The sequence below is a fragment of the Aotus nancymaae genome, unplaced genomic scaffold, assembly GCF_030222135.1.
Source record: "Aotus nancymaae isolate 86718 unplaced genomic scaffold, 86718_ANA_hifiasm-v0.15.2.pri h1tg000267l, whole genome shotgun sequence".
In the NCBI taxonomy this organism is placed as follows: Eukaryota; Metazoa; Chordata; class Mammalia; order Primates; family Aotidae; genus Aotus; species Aotus nancymaae.
In genome coordinates this window covers 120,144-138,606 of record NW_026988682.1, presented here as the reverse complement: position 1 = coordinate 138,606, position 18,463 = coordinate 120,144, and the positions used below count along the sequence as shown (strand labels likewise).

At 39.0% G+C, this 18,463-nt stretch overlaps 1 protein-coding gene across 1 annotated transcript in view; it reads right to left on the bottom strand.

Moving 5' to 3' along the window:
- Window positions 1-7,855: 7,855 nt before the first annotated feature.
- LOC105724028 (fibrous sheath-interacting protein 2-like) overlaps window positions 7,856-18,463 on the bottom strand; it is a 46,942-nt gene continuing 36,334 nt past the window's right edge. The window contains exons 9-12 of the mRNA XM_064372048.1: window positions 12,781-12,827; window positions 10,460-10,503; window positions 9,243-9,303; window positions 7,856-8,056 (exon numbers count right to left, since the gene is read on the bottom strand). Of these exons, the coding sequence (XP_064228118.1) occupies window positions 7,920-8,056; window positions 9,243-9,303; window positions 10,460-10,503; window positions 12,781-12,827 (289 nt within the window). The 3' untranslated portion in view covers window positions 7,856-7,919. The remainder of the gene's footprint in view (window positions 8,057-9,242; window positions 9,304-10,459; window positions 10,504-12,780; window positions 12,828-18,463) is intronic.

Sequence of the window (18,463 nt, the reverse complement as noted above, 5' to 3'; positions counted from 1 at the left end):
AGTGCAGCCAGCAGGCATCCTCAGCCACGCCGAGGTAGCAAGCGCGCGACAGCCCACGTTTATGGTCTTCAGCTTAGCTCGTGTATTACCTAGGAGGACTAGGGGCCCGTGCAGTTTATTATGGGTTTGTGATGTTTATTAATCCACAGCAGTATTGTTTTTGATAGACAACCTAAGATTAAGGCCAATAAAAGACTCTGCAAATGTGGACTCGATAATTTTGTTGACTTGAGAATAAAGAAAAAAGAAACTCCATCTTATAAATTACTGTTTTCTCTTATTCCAGCCCACATTCTGTCATTCTAGAAAGTATGATATATTAATTTTTAGCTAAGCAGTATCCACAGGGAGTAATCAGAGTTGGCACTGTACAGGTGTTTTTCCAATGAAAGGTTACTGTTGGAATTATTTATGAGCAGCAGCAGAACACTAAATATTAACAAAGTGAGTTTCACCTGCTTAGTATCAGGAGCTAGATATGCACCAAATCATCCTGTTCTGACCTTGAAAGGTCATATGTTTATCCAAGAAAGAAGCTCCCCCACCTTCAAGGTGCTGTCAACCTTCCTTTTTGTCCTTTTTCATTTCTTCCCTTTTAAATTGTATTATAATGAAATAGTTAAGACATACACTAAGGTGTAAACCTATGATACCCATCCTCCTTCACTCTACCACCCAGCTTGGGAAATGCATTACTATCCACACAGGTGAAGCCTTTGCTTTGTGACCTCCCACTCCCCACACTGCAGTCCCTTCCTTCCCTTTACAGTTTCCACTTCTCTAAATTTGGTGTTCATCACTTTGGTTTCATTATGCTTTTGTCAGTACTCATGTATTCCTTTTTTTTTTTTTTTTTTTGAGATGGAGTTTCACTCATGTTACCCAGGCTGGAGTGCAATGGCGCGATCTCGGCTCACAGCAACCTCCGCCTCCTGGGTTCAGGCAATTCTCCTGCCCCAGCCTCCTGAGTAGCTGGGATTACAGGCACATGCCACCATGCCCAGCTAATTTTTTGTATTTTTAGTAGAGACGGGGTTTCACCATGTTGACCAGAATGGTCTCGATCTCTTGACCTCGTGATCCACCCACCTCAGCCTCCCAAAGTGCTGGGATTACAGGCGTGAGCCACTGCACCCGGCGATCCATGTATTCCTAAACAGTACAACGTATAGGTAGTACAATGTAGGCAATCTGGGTTCTAGAGTGAACCCTCTGTTGATCCCCAAGCTCCAAGAAATAGGATGCCACTTCATCCCTGCTCCTTTTCCAAGCCACTTTACCTGATTTAACAGGAAGGGAGGTCAGTGAAAAGATGTAACTGGGTTGGGACTGGGAATGCACAATAAAAACTTTAAAATATATGCATTTCTTTGGATTCTTTACAGTTTCCACTTCTCTAAATTTGGTGTTCATCATTCCCATTTGTTTTGTTACGCTTTTGTCAATACACATGTATTCCTAAACAGTACAACCTATGGGTTTCATGTTTCTGAAACGCTGTTGAGATGGTGTCCTTGTTTTCTCTAACTTGGATTTTTTTCATCCAGTTAGGATTGTGAGACCCATCCATCATATTAGTTTCCCAGAATTGTTGCAAACAACCTCAAACTGGGTGACTTGATCCAACAAAATTTATTCTCTCAGAGTTCTAGAGGCCAGAACTCAAATCAAGGGGTGGGTGGGGCTGGGCTCCCTCTGGGGCTCTAAGGGAGAATGTGTTCATTGCTTCTTCCAGCTTCCGGTGGCCCCGGGCATTCCTTGGCTTGTGAATCTCTGCTTCTGTCTTCACATGACCTCCTGCTCTCTGTCATGTCTTCCTCTCTTAAAAGGACACTTGTTGGATTTAGGGCCCACCTGATCCAGAATGATCTCATCTTGAGGTCCTTAATTACATCTGCCAAGTCCTCAGCCAATACTCAGTGGAGGTAGGTATCCAACCCATGTATTTTGACCAACTTCTCCAACTACTGGATGATATCGCCTCTAAGCTCAGACAGCTGTGACTTCTGCTTACACAAATAATGCACATTTAATGTGGCACTGGATCTAATACTCAGTTTATATAGGTGAGAACTAACTAGTATTGGGGGGAATTGGGCATCAGCTGGGAAGGTAGGCAATCTGGGTTCTAGAGTGAACCCTCTGTTGATCCCCAAGCTCCAAGAAATAGGATGCCGCTTTATCCCTGCTCCTCTTCCAAGTCACTTTACCTGACTTAACAGGAAGGGAGGTCCGTGAAAAGAGGTAACTCGATTTAGACTGGGAATGTACGATAAAAATTTTAAAATATATGCGTTTCCTTGGATTACTGAAGTAAAAATATTACAGAAAATTTGGGTAATGGAAGAAAAAATCATTCCTCCCCCCCATCTAATCCCTCTGTTTCTCTTCTGTACTTATTTACAGGCGTAATCATTTGATTCTGGCGTTATAACTGTGGAGACAAACGTGGCTCCCTCTCGGATGCTAACCTGTCAGCCTGATGTCTGATTAGCCCCAGGCCCGTGAATGTCTCCTGAGTCCTACTTTATTTGCTGTCCTTAGTGTAAGAACATGTCAACCTTGATGTTAAGCAGAGATTCACAAACCAAGGATATGACACAAATTATAGGATATGACACACAGCCTTCTTGTCTGTTCTGGAGAGTTGCCTTTCATTGTCTTGCTGGAGCAGGTATACCCCTTCCCCATCAGCCTTGGGTCTGGGGAGTAACAGTGCAGAGATCTACCCGTCTTGCTGCTGCCCAAGACCACCCTTCTGTCTGTAAGTTCCCTGATGAAACACCCTTTCCCGACACTGGATTTCTCGGCCACCTTCTTTGGTTCTTCAGCATTTGGGAGCAACTTTGCATATACAGCCATTTCACAGAATGATAGCCTACAATATATTACCATTTTTCTTCTTGCTACGGGGCTTTCATGACTGATTTTTCTAAAATAAGACAAGTACTGATATGCAACATGGTGGCTCTGAGAAAGCCCAAGGGTGCACACTGGGGTGGAGCCTCCTAAAGTTCACTCCGTTTGCAGTGGGGAGGAGCCTGGCCTCTCCTACTCCAGGGTGGAACCTGGAATTCCATCTGCGATGCTGGAAAACCAGCTAGCAGGACTCTCACTCTGCTGAGAGTTCCTGTCTCCCACCCCTCTACCTTTTTTTTCCCTTTTTGCCTAATAAATTCCATTTTTCTCATTCTCCAGATTGTCTGTGAGCCTAATCGCTCATGGCGGTGTGACAAGAACTCGGCTTTCAGCTGATCTAAGGAGAAAGTCCTACAACTCCAGTTGATGTGGTATTGTATACTTAAAACTTGCTGAGAGAAGGGGTGACTTGAGGCTGGTGGCTGGCATCATCTGAAATCTCACTTACCTACAGGTCTGCAGGTTGATGCTGGGGCTCAGCACGGGCTACGACCAGAGCACCTCCACATGACCTTTCCCTGGAGCTCCTTGGCCTCTTCACGCAGTGCTGGCTGGGTTCCAAAGATAAACATCTCCAGAAAGAAGAAGAAGGCAAAAGCTGTGTCCCCGTTGGTGACCTCATTGGAGAAATCACACAGGATCACTTCTGCCATATTCTATTGGTTAAAATTAAGTCAGTGAGGCCAGCCACGATTCAAGGGAAGGGGAATTAGCCCCTACCTTTTGCTGAGAAGAATATCATAGAATTTGTGGACATATTTTAAAACCATCACAATTTACCCACTGGACATACATTACCTGCATTTTCCCCTACAGGCAAAATAGACTCACTCCTCCACCCTAAACCCTTTAAACATTGTATCACTTGTAGCGTCAGGCTTGGGCTCAAGGTTCATGATCTTGACGTGTAAATCAGGCACAGGAGTGGATGAGGCTCCTTGGGTGCTGTTCCTGGAGTAGAGCTTCACAGTACAGTTCCTCTCCACCTGAAGACCCGTGAATCAAGACAAGTTGCCTATCTGCCCGCTGCATCCAACATATTGTACAATAGTGGAATAAGCACAGGATCATCGCTGTAGATGCTTCTGTTCAAAAAGTCGGGAAAGTGAAGCACATACCACTGGCACACAGGGATTCTGATATCCAGCTGTGGATTATGTTGCCAGTTTCTTGATGGAGCTCGGTCCTACACCTGGAAGTTGTCCACCGTGCTTTTGGTTCCAACCACTGGGCTCTCCATCCAACTTTGAGAGCCATTCTTCCTTTTCCATTAAAAGCAACCCATGTTGCAGATCACCTGAGGTCAGGAGTTCGAGACCAGCCTTATCAACATGGAGAACTCTTGTCTCTACTAAAAATACAAAATTAGCCAACATGGTGGCACATGCCTGTAATCCCAGCTACTTGGGAGGATGAGGCAGAATTGCTTGTACCCAGGACGTGGAGGTTGCGGTGAGCCGAGACGATGCCATTGCACTCCAGCCTGGGCAATAAGAATGAAACTCTGTCTCCTAAAAAAAAAAAAAAAAAAAGTAGCCCATGTTTGCAGCTGAGTGACAGTCTTTTTAGACTGCTTCCTGCTGTTAGAAGTCTGGAATCCAAAGGCCTGAATGTCCCTTTCAGTTTAATTCTAATTCTTTTATATATATATATATATATATAAAATCCTCTTGTTAATCAATTTATAACTAACCCTGTTAAGCAAAATCCATACCAATAAATCTCCTCTAGCCCTTCTCTCTCTCCTCCTAAAGCTGTGGTCCAATGACACCCTTGAGATTTGTAGGCCTTTCAAGCCAGCAATGGTGTGTTGAAAAAAAATAAAGAAGGAAAAAGCAAACAAACAAAAAAAATGCCAGGCCTTTTGTCTGCTTGAAAGGGCCTATGAAGCAACACCTTGTAGACTTTCTGAGGTCTCAGCAAACAGTTTCATAGTCACACCCAAAAATAAACTCACTTTATTTTTGGACCATGTTTTTCTTTTTTTGTTTTGTTTGTTTTTTCTGACATTGAGTCTCACTCTGTCACATAGGCTGGAGTGCAGTGGTGTGACCAAGGTCACTGTAACCTTTGCCTCCTGGGTTCAAGTGATTCTCCTGCCTCAGCCTCCTGAGTAGCTGGGATTATAGGTGCCTGCTGCCATACCCGGCTAATTTTTGTCAGTAGAGATGGAGTTTCACCATGTTGGCCAGGCTGGTCTCGAACTCCTGACTTCAGGTGATCTGCACTCCTCGGCCTCCCTAAGTGCTGGGATTACAGGCATGAGCCACTGCACCAGTCCTGCCTTCAGTTCCTTACAAGTGAATGACTAAGCCTGGCCCATGTTTAAAGGGAAGAGAATAAGTTTCCGTTTTTTGATGGGAAAGAATGTCAAAGAATTTGAAGACTTCTTTTCTTTTTTTTTAAAATAGAGACAGGGTTTCACCATGTTGGTTGGGCTGGTCTTGAACCCCTGACCTCAGGTGATCCACCTGCCTCAGCCTCCCAAACTGCTGGGATTACAGGCGTTAGCCACCATCCTTGGCCTTGAGGACTTATTATTATTATTTTTTAAAATTAATATAAAGACGAGGTTTCACCATGTTGGTCAGGCTGGTCTTGAACTCCTGACCTCAGGTGATCTGCCCGCCTTGGCCTCCAAAGTGCTTGGATTAGAGGACTTATTTTAAAACCACCAATACTAAGGTATTCTTAGCTCCATTTTACAGATGCATAAGCTATAATTCAGAGAACTTGCTGAAGTTCTCCCAACTAGTAAGGGATAAGGCTTGGGACCATAAAGTCATTGTATTTTACATATTTAATTACATTATATATAATATACAATCCATAAGGCATTGTAATGCTATGACATGTTATTTACTGTCTCAGTTGAGAGTTCCTAGCTTCTTGACACAAGATAGAGAGTCCATCAGGTATATGGGTTCTGAATCAAGAAACGATTATTTTTTGTATAATAAAACATGAGTTTGTTTTGTTTATAAGTGTTCATTGATGAGCTCAAATTGTCATAATGGCTGGAAACACCGTCAGTCCTGATTTCAGAGCATCTAACGATGCTGATTTCAGTGGCAAGTTCAGCTAATTAAAAAAAAAAAATTCTTTTATCACTGCACTAGCTAGCCATCTTATTAAATTTTTCCTATTACTTTTTGTTTTTACAAATGGATCTTGATTTCTATTCCTGTCTAATATTTCTGAGAATGGTTTAATAACTTTATTGACCAATCATTTCATGATTCATATTTTATCCTCAAGAGGTACCTTACTTGCAATGATTTATCTTTTTTTTTTAAATCACAGGGGCCATTTTATGCATATATGGAATTATATACAGTTATCACTTACTTTCAAATGGTGCTTTATTTAGAGTTTGATCATTTTGCCTGGGAGACACAAACTAAACTAACTTTCCTTGCAGATGGAAAAAGTTTATCTGGTATAAATTATTTTATTTGAGTATCTAAATATGCCTTTAACAGTAAGCTGATCAGTTACATAGTTTCATTTTCAGCTTGGTTTTCATCTCAATTTAATAACTATCCTGGTAACAACGTCTTCTAAAATTTAATAGGAGAAATCAATGTGCATTTCCTGGTGGGTATTGTGAGTTGTCTAGTTTACTAATTAGTCAGTTCCTCTCATGGCACACGGGTAATACTAATTATTAATATTTCTTATATCAAAATGCATATCCAAAGCATTTGTTTAACTGTAGGGCCAGAGCCCCACTGGGTCGTGGGGTGTCCCCATCACTGTGCTGAGGCACATGATCTGAGAAATAAAGAGAGAGGGCACAAAAGGACAAAGAAAGTGCAGCTGGGCTCAGGGGGGCCACGCCACCTGTAAGTGGAGACAGGCAAGGCCCCAAACGTCCAGAAGTATCTGTATTTATTGGGCATAGGTTAGGGGGCAGGGTAGTGAGTGAGGTCATCTTTAAGGGTAGTGATAGGGTCATGAGCAATAAACAAGGGGTCCACTCCCATTAGGTCACCTAGGTAGGCTAGGAGGTAGGCAGTGCACAGCAAGGAGTCCACTCCTATTAGGTCACCGAGGCAAGGAGGTGGGCCGTGCGCAGTGAAGAGGGTGCAGTGTGCAATATCTCTTATTTATGGGCATGCTACTTCTAAGACTATAGGAGAATGTTTGAGTCACACAGCAGTGACAGAGCTGACAGGGTCTACCGCCACCTGCTGGCAGCTTCCAATGATTTCTATAGGACGATGCTTTTGAGCTAGCACAGTGACAAGAGCTGATAAAGTTTACAGTCACCAAGGCATGATTATGCTGGAGGGGTTTTAAGCCCTCGGTCGCTCATGGGATTGCCAGTCTGAGGGCAGCATTCCACAAGAACTAGACACAAGGTACTACAACTCCTTTATCAGGAGGAGTGGCTCTCGCCCCAAGCCTGCCATACAGTGGGTATCTTTACGATACTGAACACTGCCACCTGGGCCATGGATTCTTGTCCTGGTATAACTGTTTTTCCCTTAAATCATGCTCTGCATCATGTCTGCTACAGACATTCCTCCGACTATAAGCTGCTTATTCCTTAATTCATGCCCTGTGCCATGTCTGCTCTAGGCAGTTCTCTATGAACTAAGTGAACTAAGATATAATTATATATATATATGTATATATACACACATATATATTATATGGAAATGATTGAGTAGTAAGATATTCTTCAGGCACTCATTCTATAAACTAATATATGATTATATATAAAGGATAATATAAAAGGAAATAACTGAGTAGTAACACTATAAACTAAAATATTCTTCAGGCACTAATTGTGCTGGGAATCTGCTTAGCTCTCCTTCCTTGGTGCCTAGATGCGGGGTTACCCACATTAAACCTCTCTTTTACCTGGCCCCTCTTACACTATTTGCTTTTATTTTCAGTAGTACAAGAATCATCTTACAAGACACTGTACTATGCTTTAAAAATCATTTTATTTTTTAAGAGAAGTGACCATACTTATATCAGGTACAAAAGCTTTAGTCCTCATGATGGTGAGTTGGTGAAGAAGATCTGGAAATATTGGTATTATTTCGAGAAAACACCTTCGACAAAGCTGAAGACATTTTTGTCAGCATTTTACATCCTCGTTTGGAGACGTTGGGCTTGGGAGTTTCTGTGGACAAAGTAAACAAGAAGAATATCTTTATTTTTGGATGCTGATGTCAAATACCTTGCCTAAGGTTATATGAGTAAACAGTGACCCAGCTGGGAATAGGGTCCAGGCTTTCTGACACTCATGGCATCATTATGCCTACTGTCCTATGAGACATCTTTAGTCAGGTATGCAAAGTTCACTTCTCTTTTCCCAGCAGAACACTCTGAAAATGTCTAATGAGTTAAATGGGAACATAACTTTCAGCTCTATTCAGTGTGGACACCTACTTAAGAATGCTCAAGAGAAGGTAGAAGTACATTAAAAATACTATAAATTCTCATCTACTTTGAGTAAATTTTCCATTGATTGACCCCAAGTGGTTCTTTATGTCATATGAGACAGGATTATGTAGGTAATAAAAGAGTTTCTATTTGGATTTTTTTTTGCACCATTTATTCAGCATGAGGCTTTAAAAAATATAATCATATTACTTTAACAAAATTGTTATTTTATAGGTAAAGAAATAATCATTTATGTACTTTTCTGATACTTCATAAGTTGTAATAGGGCCACTAAAATTGCATATTTTCTTGATTGTAGTAAATGATACTCAAAGGTTATAAACTTTCATATAAAATTTTTATACCCAGAATCTTTGGAAAAATTGTAAGAACTTGGAACAATCTAGCATACCAGTGATGGTAGCTGAGTAGCAGCTCCCTCCTGCAAAGGCAGCATGCCATCTCCCATGAGCCTCATGCCCCTGCTCAACCTGCTGCTGTTGTTCATAGTACCTTCCTTACTCTTACGACCATTTGAGTGTGTAGACAATGATGATGCTACATGAGACTGGGATTTGAAACATAGCTCTGCCGATCATTAGCTGGGGGGTAACCTTGGAAACCTATTGTCATTTTTCTCTTTAATGATTCTCATTTTTTTTCTTTAAATGAAATGTGGCTAGCTGGTGCCTGACACATTTTAGTTAAATTATCCATTGTTGCCTTGGTGTACAGATAGAGAACTACGTAATTTACTGCAAATTGGCATTTGTAGAAACAGTAAGAATATTCTTTCAATCCCATTTTGGTAATATGCAAGGGGAGAGCCACTCATTTCCAGGATAGTAATCACAAATCCTAAATTCAAAATCATACAATTGAGAGCTTAATTATACCAGTTGTTAAAATAGTTCATTTTGTACCTGAAATGTTTGAAGAATTTGCATTGTCAACATCCTTGGATCTTTCAAAAATGGTGATAAACTGCCAAAGCAAATCGAAATACAAACTGAGTCTTTCACTGGACGCTAAACACTAGATATACCAATAAATCCTCAAATCCACTAGATATACCTATATATATCACTATAGCACCTTCCATAAAATGTATCTGTGCTCTGCAATCTCAAATAATTGCTCACCGAGACTGAGGCTCATAGTTTTTGTGAAGTAAGATGCCTAAGATTGACCCTTGTTATGAATGCAGGCCTTGGCTAACATGAAATGAAGGTCAGTGGTTCAACCATATTAACTCATGAAAAATCTCAGCTCTGTCTTCCCCCTCTATCCTTTGATTGAATTGACAAAAGTTAAAAACCCTTTTCTGAAAAATGATGTAATGATAAGGGGAGAGAAATGATGAGCACTTTGTAACCCCAAATTTTATTTTATTGAAATCTTAGCCACTGCAAAGTTGGTAGCAATAAAGTGGCTCTGTGGACCTGACAGTGCTGGGATTGCGTCTCCAATATTAGCTTTACTCTGTAGACCCTTATCAGTTTTAAGTACAGGAGCAGCAATTGTCCCAGAGAGGCATAAAATAGCCTGGGGCAGGTGATTGAAAAAATGTCATCTGCTAAAAATCAATAAAATAAGGCTTAAATACATGAAACATAAAAGGAATATGCAGTGTCTATATCAGGTAAAGAGCAGCAGATATTACTACAAGAGTTTTACCATAGTTCTTCCAAGAAGACTTAAGTGTGCTCACGTATTAAGTTATTGTAAACAAGATACTTGAGGAATCAAATGGGGCAGAGACAATGTCAAGTATTGATTCTCAACTTAGGCTATATCATCACATTATCTGTGAAAACTTTTTTCTTCTAGGCTTTTTCTAGAGACTGTTGCAACAGAGCTAATAAATGAAATTGTACTTAGATGCTAGGAAAAACCAGTGTATTATTTGGTGCACTTAAACAAGGAATGCTGACTTAACCCAAAGGATTTTGTTAAGATATTTTAATATACGAGGGACAGGCCTCAGTTAGGGAGAGAGAACAGGATGTAAGAAATTGTGAACAGGAGAATGCTTCCTGATATACTACAAATAACACCACACAGCCCCTGACTATGAAAACCGAGTTGTGCTTAACTAGGCCCCAATACATTCCAATTAAGGATAATTTAAAATACTTACCTCAACACTGCTTCTATTCTCTGGCTTTTGTTCCTGAGAACTTTCTGTAGAGATTAAAGAAAAAAAAGTAAAATAGTCTCTTTCTGAGGCATATATATTTGTTGACACAAATCTGATCATATTACTATTTTTCACCAAACAATCATATAATTTAGGCAGATGGAAGAAGTTGCTATTTTAAATGTACTGAGAACAACACTGAAATAGGTGAGTGCCCTAGAATGCTGGGGCATGTCTTATCCCTTCAGTTAGAAATTATGAAAGATGAGGCCGGGAGTGGTGGCATCACTTTAGGCCACCACTTTGGGAGGCCCAAGTAGGTGGATCACCTGAGGTCAGAATTTTGAGACCACCTGGCCAATGTGGTGAAACCCCATCTCTACTAAAAAAAAATACAAAAATTAGCTGGGCATGGTGGTGGGCACCTGTAATCCCAGCTACTCGGGAGGCTGAGGCAGGAGAATCACTTGAACCAAGAATACAGAGGTTGCAGTGAGCCAAGATTGTGCCATTGCACTCCCACCTGGGCAAAAAGAGCAAAAATCTGTCTCAAGAAGAAAGAAAGAAAAGAGAGAAAGAGAGAGACAAAGAAAGAAAGAGAAAGAAGAAAGAAATAAAAAGAAAGAGAGAAAGAAGAAACGTAACATAGTGGGAGAGGCAAGCTCTATAACTTAGCAGTTATATATTTATGCACAACCATTCAATCCCTATAAGCCTCTTTGTTTACCTGTAAAATGACAGATTATAGACGATTTTTAATAGCGCTTCCAGCTCTACCACTTTCTGTACATACTTAAAAGCAGATCATTAGAATAAAGAGGAGAGTACTGAAATTATTAAATTGTAACTTTTGGAACAATCAGGAGCGCTTTGAGGCAATGCCTGGAGGAAATTTGGTGGAATCTACAGAACCAAAAGTTGCCTGAGTAGGTCAATATATCAGTGAAAGAAATTCAGTCAAGGAGCTAGAAATGACACTGAGAGAAGCTTCACAACAACCCACTGCTAGGGAAGCAGCTAACCTGCTAAGACAGAAAATCTGTATTTGAATCTTTGCTTCATTGCTTAGAGCTTTGTGAACATTGAACATCTAACTTCTCTGACTCCATTTTTTCATACATATATGGGAATGAGACTGTCTTCCATGGCTATCTCACAAGCGGCCACTGAGATATCATATAAGAAAACACTATGCATTTTATATAGCTACACTCATCAAAAGCCAACAAAAGGAATATGCAGATAAAGGAATAACTATCTAAAATACCCTTTGGGCCAATATGGGTTCCAAAAAAAAGTAATAGTAAAATGTCAATCAGCTCAAATATGAGAAGTGATTAAATTATGTGATAAAATTGGTAAGATTTCACTGTTGCTTGATAATCTTCCTAAAAAATGTTTGTATCTATATTGCACATAATTGAACAAACTTTGTTTTAAATGATTGAGGACATTTGGGTTTGCTACAAGGGCCATGATTCCAAACACATGCTTTTAAGTTTCTAGGGTATACGGGCATCCAACTCCCCAGAAAAACTATGAAGTTATTTTGATGAAGTGGCAGAGAAATATTCCTGATATTTGTGGGACCCAGATGTTCAGATTTAAGTTATTTGAGATTTTATTGTATATTCTATGAATTAGGAATGCATATATCTGGCCTTGATCTTTCCACTGAATTTCAGACTTAAATATACAATTGCTTATGTAACATCTCAACTTAAATGTCTAAAGGATATCTCAAACTCACATAACCAAAAAAGAAATCGTGTGCTCCTCCTTCACCTTTGGTTCCTCCCATAGTCTCTCCTATCTCATTAAATGCCTGTACCTACTATAAAGCATGCACTGTGTTAGGCTCTTGGTGATACAGCTGTGAACAGACATAAATCTCCACCTTTATGAGGCTTACATTCTGGAGAGATAGTCAAAAAACAATTAAAATACACAATAAACAGAAAGTGCTATGCAGTAAAGCAAAGAACTGAGATAGGTAGCACCACGATCAGAATTAAGTTGCAGTTTCAGAGTGTGATCAGAGAAGACCTCACTGAGAAAGTCACATTTGAGCCAAGATCTGATATGCAGATCCAGGTGAGAGAGTACTACAGGAGGCTCAGCAAATCCAAGGGCCGTTAATGTAGAAAATGTTGGAAGAACAGCAAGGAGGTTAGGGTAATTGGGATGGATTGAGCCAGAAATAAACAGAGGAGGACCTTAGATAGGGAATAGTTTTTAGTTTGATAACTAAAAAAAATTATCAAAGCAGTAAAAAACATTTCCTTTTGAACACTCTCTAATTTCAGAAAAAAGAATCCAACCTTCTAATATTTCAGCACTTGGATCTGAGTAACGATCTTCAGCCTCACTAAAACAAAAGAAAAAAGAACATCACTTTAGATATATTTAATAAATGAAGAACTTACTGGTTAAGCAAAAGAACAGTTATTCTTCATATGGAAAGAAACCTGAAATAGTATATTATTCACTGAGATTCCAAATCAAATCAGAATGATTTCTGACTGACTTTTTCCCCTACTTTTACAATTGTGGTTATACACACATTAAATTTACAATTTTAACCATTTTAAGTGTATAGTTCTGTAGCATTAAGTACATTTACAGTGCTGTGCAACCATTATCATCATCCAGCTCCAGAACTTTTTCATCTTTCTTAACTGAAACTCTATGCCGATTAAACATTAAAACCTAATTTCCCTCTTTCCTCCTCCCCTGGAAACCACTTTTCTACTTTCTGTCTCTATGCTTTTTGACTGTGCTAGGGACTCATATGAGAGTCATGAAATATTTGTCCTTTTGTGCTGACCTGTGCTGACCTATCCCAATTAGCATAACATCTTCAAAGTTCATGCATCTGGTAGTGTGCATCATAATATCCTTCCTTTAAAGCTGAATATTTATAACATTGACTATTTATAACATGTTTATTTACTCATCTATCAGTGGACATTGGGATTTGTCTATGGTGAAAAATGGTGTACAAATATCTGTTTCAGTCCTTGCTTTTAATTATTATGAGTATGTACAAAAAAGTAGAATTCCTTGATCATAGGGTAAGTCTATGTTTAATTTTTGAGAACCCCTCAATACTGTTTTCCACAGTGACTGCACTATTGAAATTCCCACCATCGATATACAAGAGTTTCAATTCTTTACACCCTTACCAGTGCTTATTTTCTTTTCCCTCCCTTTCCTTCCTTCCTTCTCTCCTTCCCTCCTTCCTTACTCACTCCTCCCTCCTTCCCTCTCTTACTTCCTTCTTTAGTTATCTTAATGTGTTGAAAGTGGAATCTTGTTATTTTGATTTGCATTTCTTTAATGATTAGGGAAATGACTGAAAATCATTATATTGCCTATATTCAAGTCTATTCAAGTCCTTTGGACCTTTTTTTTTTTAATCCTTAGCATACAGGTTTATTAGAATTTTTGTAGGTTATTGAATTCTTTTTCTTTTAAATTGCATTTTAGGTTTTGGGGTACATGTGAAGAACATGCAAGATTGTTGCATAGGTACACACGTGGCAGTGTGATTTGCTGCCTTCCTCCCCTTCACCTATATTTGGCATTTCTCCCCATGCTATCTCTCCCCAACTCCCCACCCACCACTGTCCCTCCCCTATTTCCCCCAACAGACCCCAGTGTGTAGTGCTTCCATCCCTGTGTCCTTGTGTTCTCATTGTTCAACACCTGCCTATGAGTGAGAACACGTGGTGTTTGATTTTGTGTTCTTGTGTCAGTTTGCTGAGAATGATAATTTCCAGGTTCATCCATGTCCCTACAAAGGACGCAGACTCATCGTTTTTGATGACTGCATAATATTCCATGGTGTAGATATGCCACATTTTCCCTGCCTTTGGACATTTTTAATTGGGTTGTCTCACTGATGTTGAGTCATAGGAATTATTTTCATATTCTGAATATTAATTATTTACTAGATGATGTACAATTTGCAAATATTTTCCTTCATTCCGTGGGTTGACTTTTCACTTTGTTGATTGTGTCCTTTGAAGCACAAAAGTTTTAATTATAATGAATCACAATATATCTATTATTTTCTTGCCTGGACTTTTAGTATCATAACAACAAAAACAACAGCAAACATTGTTAAATCCAATGTCATGAAGCCTTTCTCCCATGTCTTCTGACAAAAGGTTTTTTGTTTTTTTTTTGAGACAGACTTTCGCTCTTGTTACCCAGGCTGGAGTGCAATGGCGCGATCTCGGCTCACCGCAAACTCCGTCTCCTGGGTTCAGGCAATTCTCTTGCCTCAGCCTCCTGAGTAGCTGGGATTACAGGCACATGCCACCATGCCCAGCTACTTTTTTCTATTTTTAGTAGAGACGGGGTTTCACCATGTTGACCAGGATGGTCTCTATCTGTTGACCTCGTGATCCACTCGCCTCGGCCTCCCAAAGTGCTGGGATTACAGGCGTGAGCCACCACGCCCGACCTGACAAAGGTTTTTTAAAGTTCTTATACTTTTTTTTTTTTTTTTGAGACGGAGTTTCACTCTTGTTACCCAGGCTGGAGTGCAATGGCGTGATCTCAGCTCATGGCAACCTCTGCCTCCTGGGTTCAGACAATTCTCCTGCCTCATCCTCCTGAGTAGCTGGGATTACAGGCATGCACCACCATGCCCAGCTAATTTTATTTTGTATTTTAAGTAGAGACGGGGTTTCACCATGTTAACCAGGATGGTCTCGATCTCTTGACCTCGTGATCCACCCGCCTCGGTCTCCCAAAGTGCTAGGATTACAGCTGTGAGCCACTGCGCCTGGCTTAAGTTCTTATACTTAAATCTCAGATTCATTTTGAGTTTATTTTTGTATATGGTTTAAGGTAAGGGTTCACCTGCATTTAGTTTGCTTGTTTTTTGCATGTGAGTATCTAATTTTCCCATCACCACTTGTGGAAAAGGACATCCCATCCTCACTAAATGGTCTCGATTCTCTTGGCAGAAATCATTTGATCATATATGGAAGGGTTTATTTCTCAGCTCTTTATTCCATGTCCTTGCTCTATAAGTCTATCTTTATGTCAGTATCACACTGTTTATGATAGCTTTGTAGTAAGATTTGAAATTTTCTGATTTTTCTGCATCTTTGTTCTATTTTAAGGTTGTTTTCCTATTAAAGGTCCTTTGAGGCACTAGTGAACTTTAGGATAAATTTTCTATTTCTACAAAAAAAAAACGTGGTATTCTGATAAAGATTCCATTGATTCCATGGATTACTTTGAGTAGAATGAACATTTTAACAATATTAAACCTTCCAATCCATAAGCATGAAGTATCTTTCTGCTTATTTTGTAGTTGACAAAGTCACATTTTTCAATTCCTTGGTTAAATATATTCTTTTTATTCTGCTTGTTATTAATATAAATAGATTTTTCTCCTTAATTGTCTTTAGGTCGTTCATTGTAAGTATATAGAATGCAGCTAATTTTTCTGTTTTGATCTTATATCTGGCAACTTTGCTGAATTAATTTATTAAATATAATAGATTTTTTGTGTGTATTCTTTAGAGGTTTCTACATTGTGACCATGTCATCTATAAACAATAACTTTTCTACTCTTCCAATTTGAATGCCTATCCCTCTTTTTCTTGCCTAATATTTCTGGGTAGCACTTCTACTACTATGTTAAATATAAGCGGCAAAAGTAGTCATTGTTTTTTGTTTGTCCTTGATCTCAGAGGAAATATTTCATTTCCTTACCCTGAGGACAATGTTAGCTGTAGATGTTTCATATGTGATCTTAACAATGCTGAGGTAGTGTCCTTCTCTTTCTGGTTTGCTGAGTCTTTTTATCCATGTAGAAGTGTGAACTTTTGTCAAGTAGTTTTCCTGCATCATTTGAGATGTGTGTGTGTGTGGGGGGTGTGTGTGTGTGTGTGTGTATGTATGTATGTATGTGTATGTTTCCCTTTCATTCTGTTAATGTGATGTATTATATTGATTTTTTTTTCTTTTTTGATAGGGTCCCATTCTGTCACCCAGGTTGGAGCAAAGTGGTGTGATCACAGCTCACTGCAATCTCAACTTCCTGTGCTCAATAAATTCACCTGGCCAAGCCTCTTTAGTAGCTGGGACCACAGGTGCACAACACCACCCCTGGCTATTTTTTGTATATATTTTTTTGAAGAGATGGGGTTTCGCCATGTTGCCCAGCCTGGTCTCAAATACTCAGGCTTGAGCAGTCTGCCTGTCTTAACCTCTCAAAGTGCTGGGGTTATATGCATGAGTAACTGCGCCTGGCCTATTATTGGTTTTTGTATATTGAAACTTGCTTTCATTCCTGGGATAAATCTAACTTGGTCGTGATCTATAAACCTTTTAATGTACTGCTGAATTTGGTTGGCTAATATCTTGTTGAAGATTTTTGTATCAATATCCACCAGTAATATTGGTCTGTAGTGTTTTCTTGCAGTCTTTGGTCTTGGTAATAAGCTAATGGTGGCATCATGACTTTGGAAGTACTTCCTCTTTTCAGTTTTTTGGAAAAGTCTGAGGGGGATTAGTGTTAATTCTTTAGTTTGTGACATCCATGAGTGAAACTATCTGGTCATGAGCTTTTCTTTGTTAGGAGGTTTTTCAGTTATTGTTCCAATTTCTTTACTATTTCTAAATTTGTTCAATATAATTTAGCATAATTCAGTCTTGACAGATTGTGTATTTCTAGGAATTTATCCATTTCATCTGGAACATCCAACTTGTTGGACACACAGTTATTCATAGTACCCTCATATAATCCTTTTTATTTCTGTAAACTCAGTTGCTATTTTACCTCTTTCGTTTATGATTTTGGCCGTCTTTCTTTCCTTAGGCAATCTAGCTAAAGACTTGTCAATTTTGTTGATTTTTTTTTAATGAACCAACTCTTGGTTTTATTGATTTTCTCTACTGTGTTTTTATTCTTTATTTTATTGCTGTTCTAATCTTTATTATTTTCTTTCACTTAATACCTTTTAGTTTGTTCTTTTTCTAGTTTCTTAAAGTGTAAAGTTAGGTTGTTGGTATAAGATCTTTCTTATTTATTAATGAAGAATTCAAAACTATAAATTTTCCTCTTAACATTGCTTTTGTTCTATTCCTTAAGTTTGGTAAGTTTGGTAAGTTTCCTTATCATTTCTTTTTTGGTCCATTAGTAGATAAGTATATTGTATGTTGTTTAATTTTCACATATTTTAAGCTGTTTTGGCTTTCTTCTGCTGTTGACTTCTAGTTTTGTCTCCTTGTAATTTAAAAATATATTTTGTATAAATTCAAACTTTTAAAATCTATGAAGACTCATTTTGGGGCCTAAGATACAGTTTATCTATGTGTGCTATGTACATTTGAGTATATGGTGTATTTTGTTATTGTTTTATATAAACATATCTGATAGATTCAATGAATCTATAGTGTTATTCACGTCTGTATTAGTCTGTTCTCATTCTGCTATAAAGGTCTGCTTGACACTGGATAATTTATAAAGGAAAGAGGTTTAATTGACTCACAGTTTCACATGGCTGGAGAGTCCTCAGGCAACTTACAATCATGGTGAAAGGGGAAGCAAACACCTCCTTCTTTACCTGGTGGCAGGAAGGAGAAGTGCCAAGCAAAAGGGGGAAAATCCCCTTATAAAACCATCAGATCTCAGGAGAACTCATTCACCATCATGAGAAAAGCAGCATGGGGGTAATTACCCCCATGGCTCAATTACCTTCAACCTGGTCCCTCCCACGACATGTGGGAATTATGGGAACAACAATTCAAGATGAGATTTAGATGGGGACACAGCCAAACTATATCAACATCCTCTATTTTCTTATTTTGTTTAGTTGTCTCTCCATGATTGAAAATGGCCTATTAAAGTCCTTTACTATTATTGTAGAGCTGTTTATTTCCTGTTCAATTCTGTTAGTATTTATTTCATATATTTTGGAGCTCTGATGTTGGTTCATACAGACGCTCCTTAACTTATAATGGGGTTACTTCTCAACA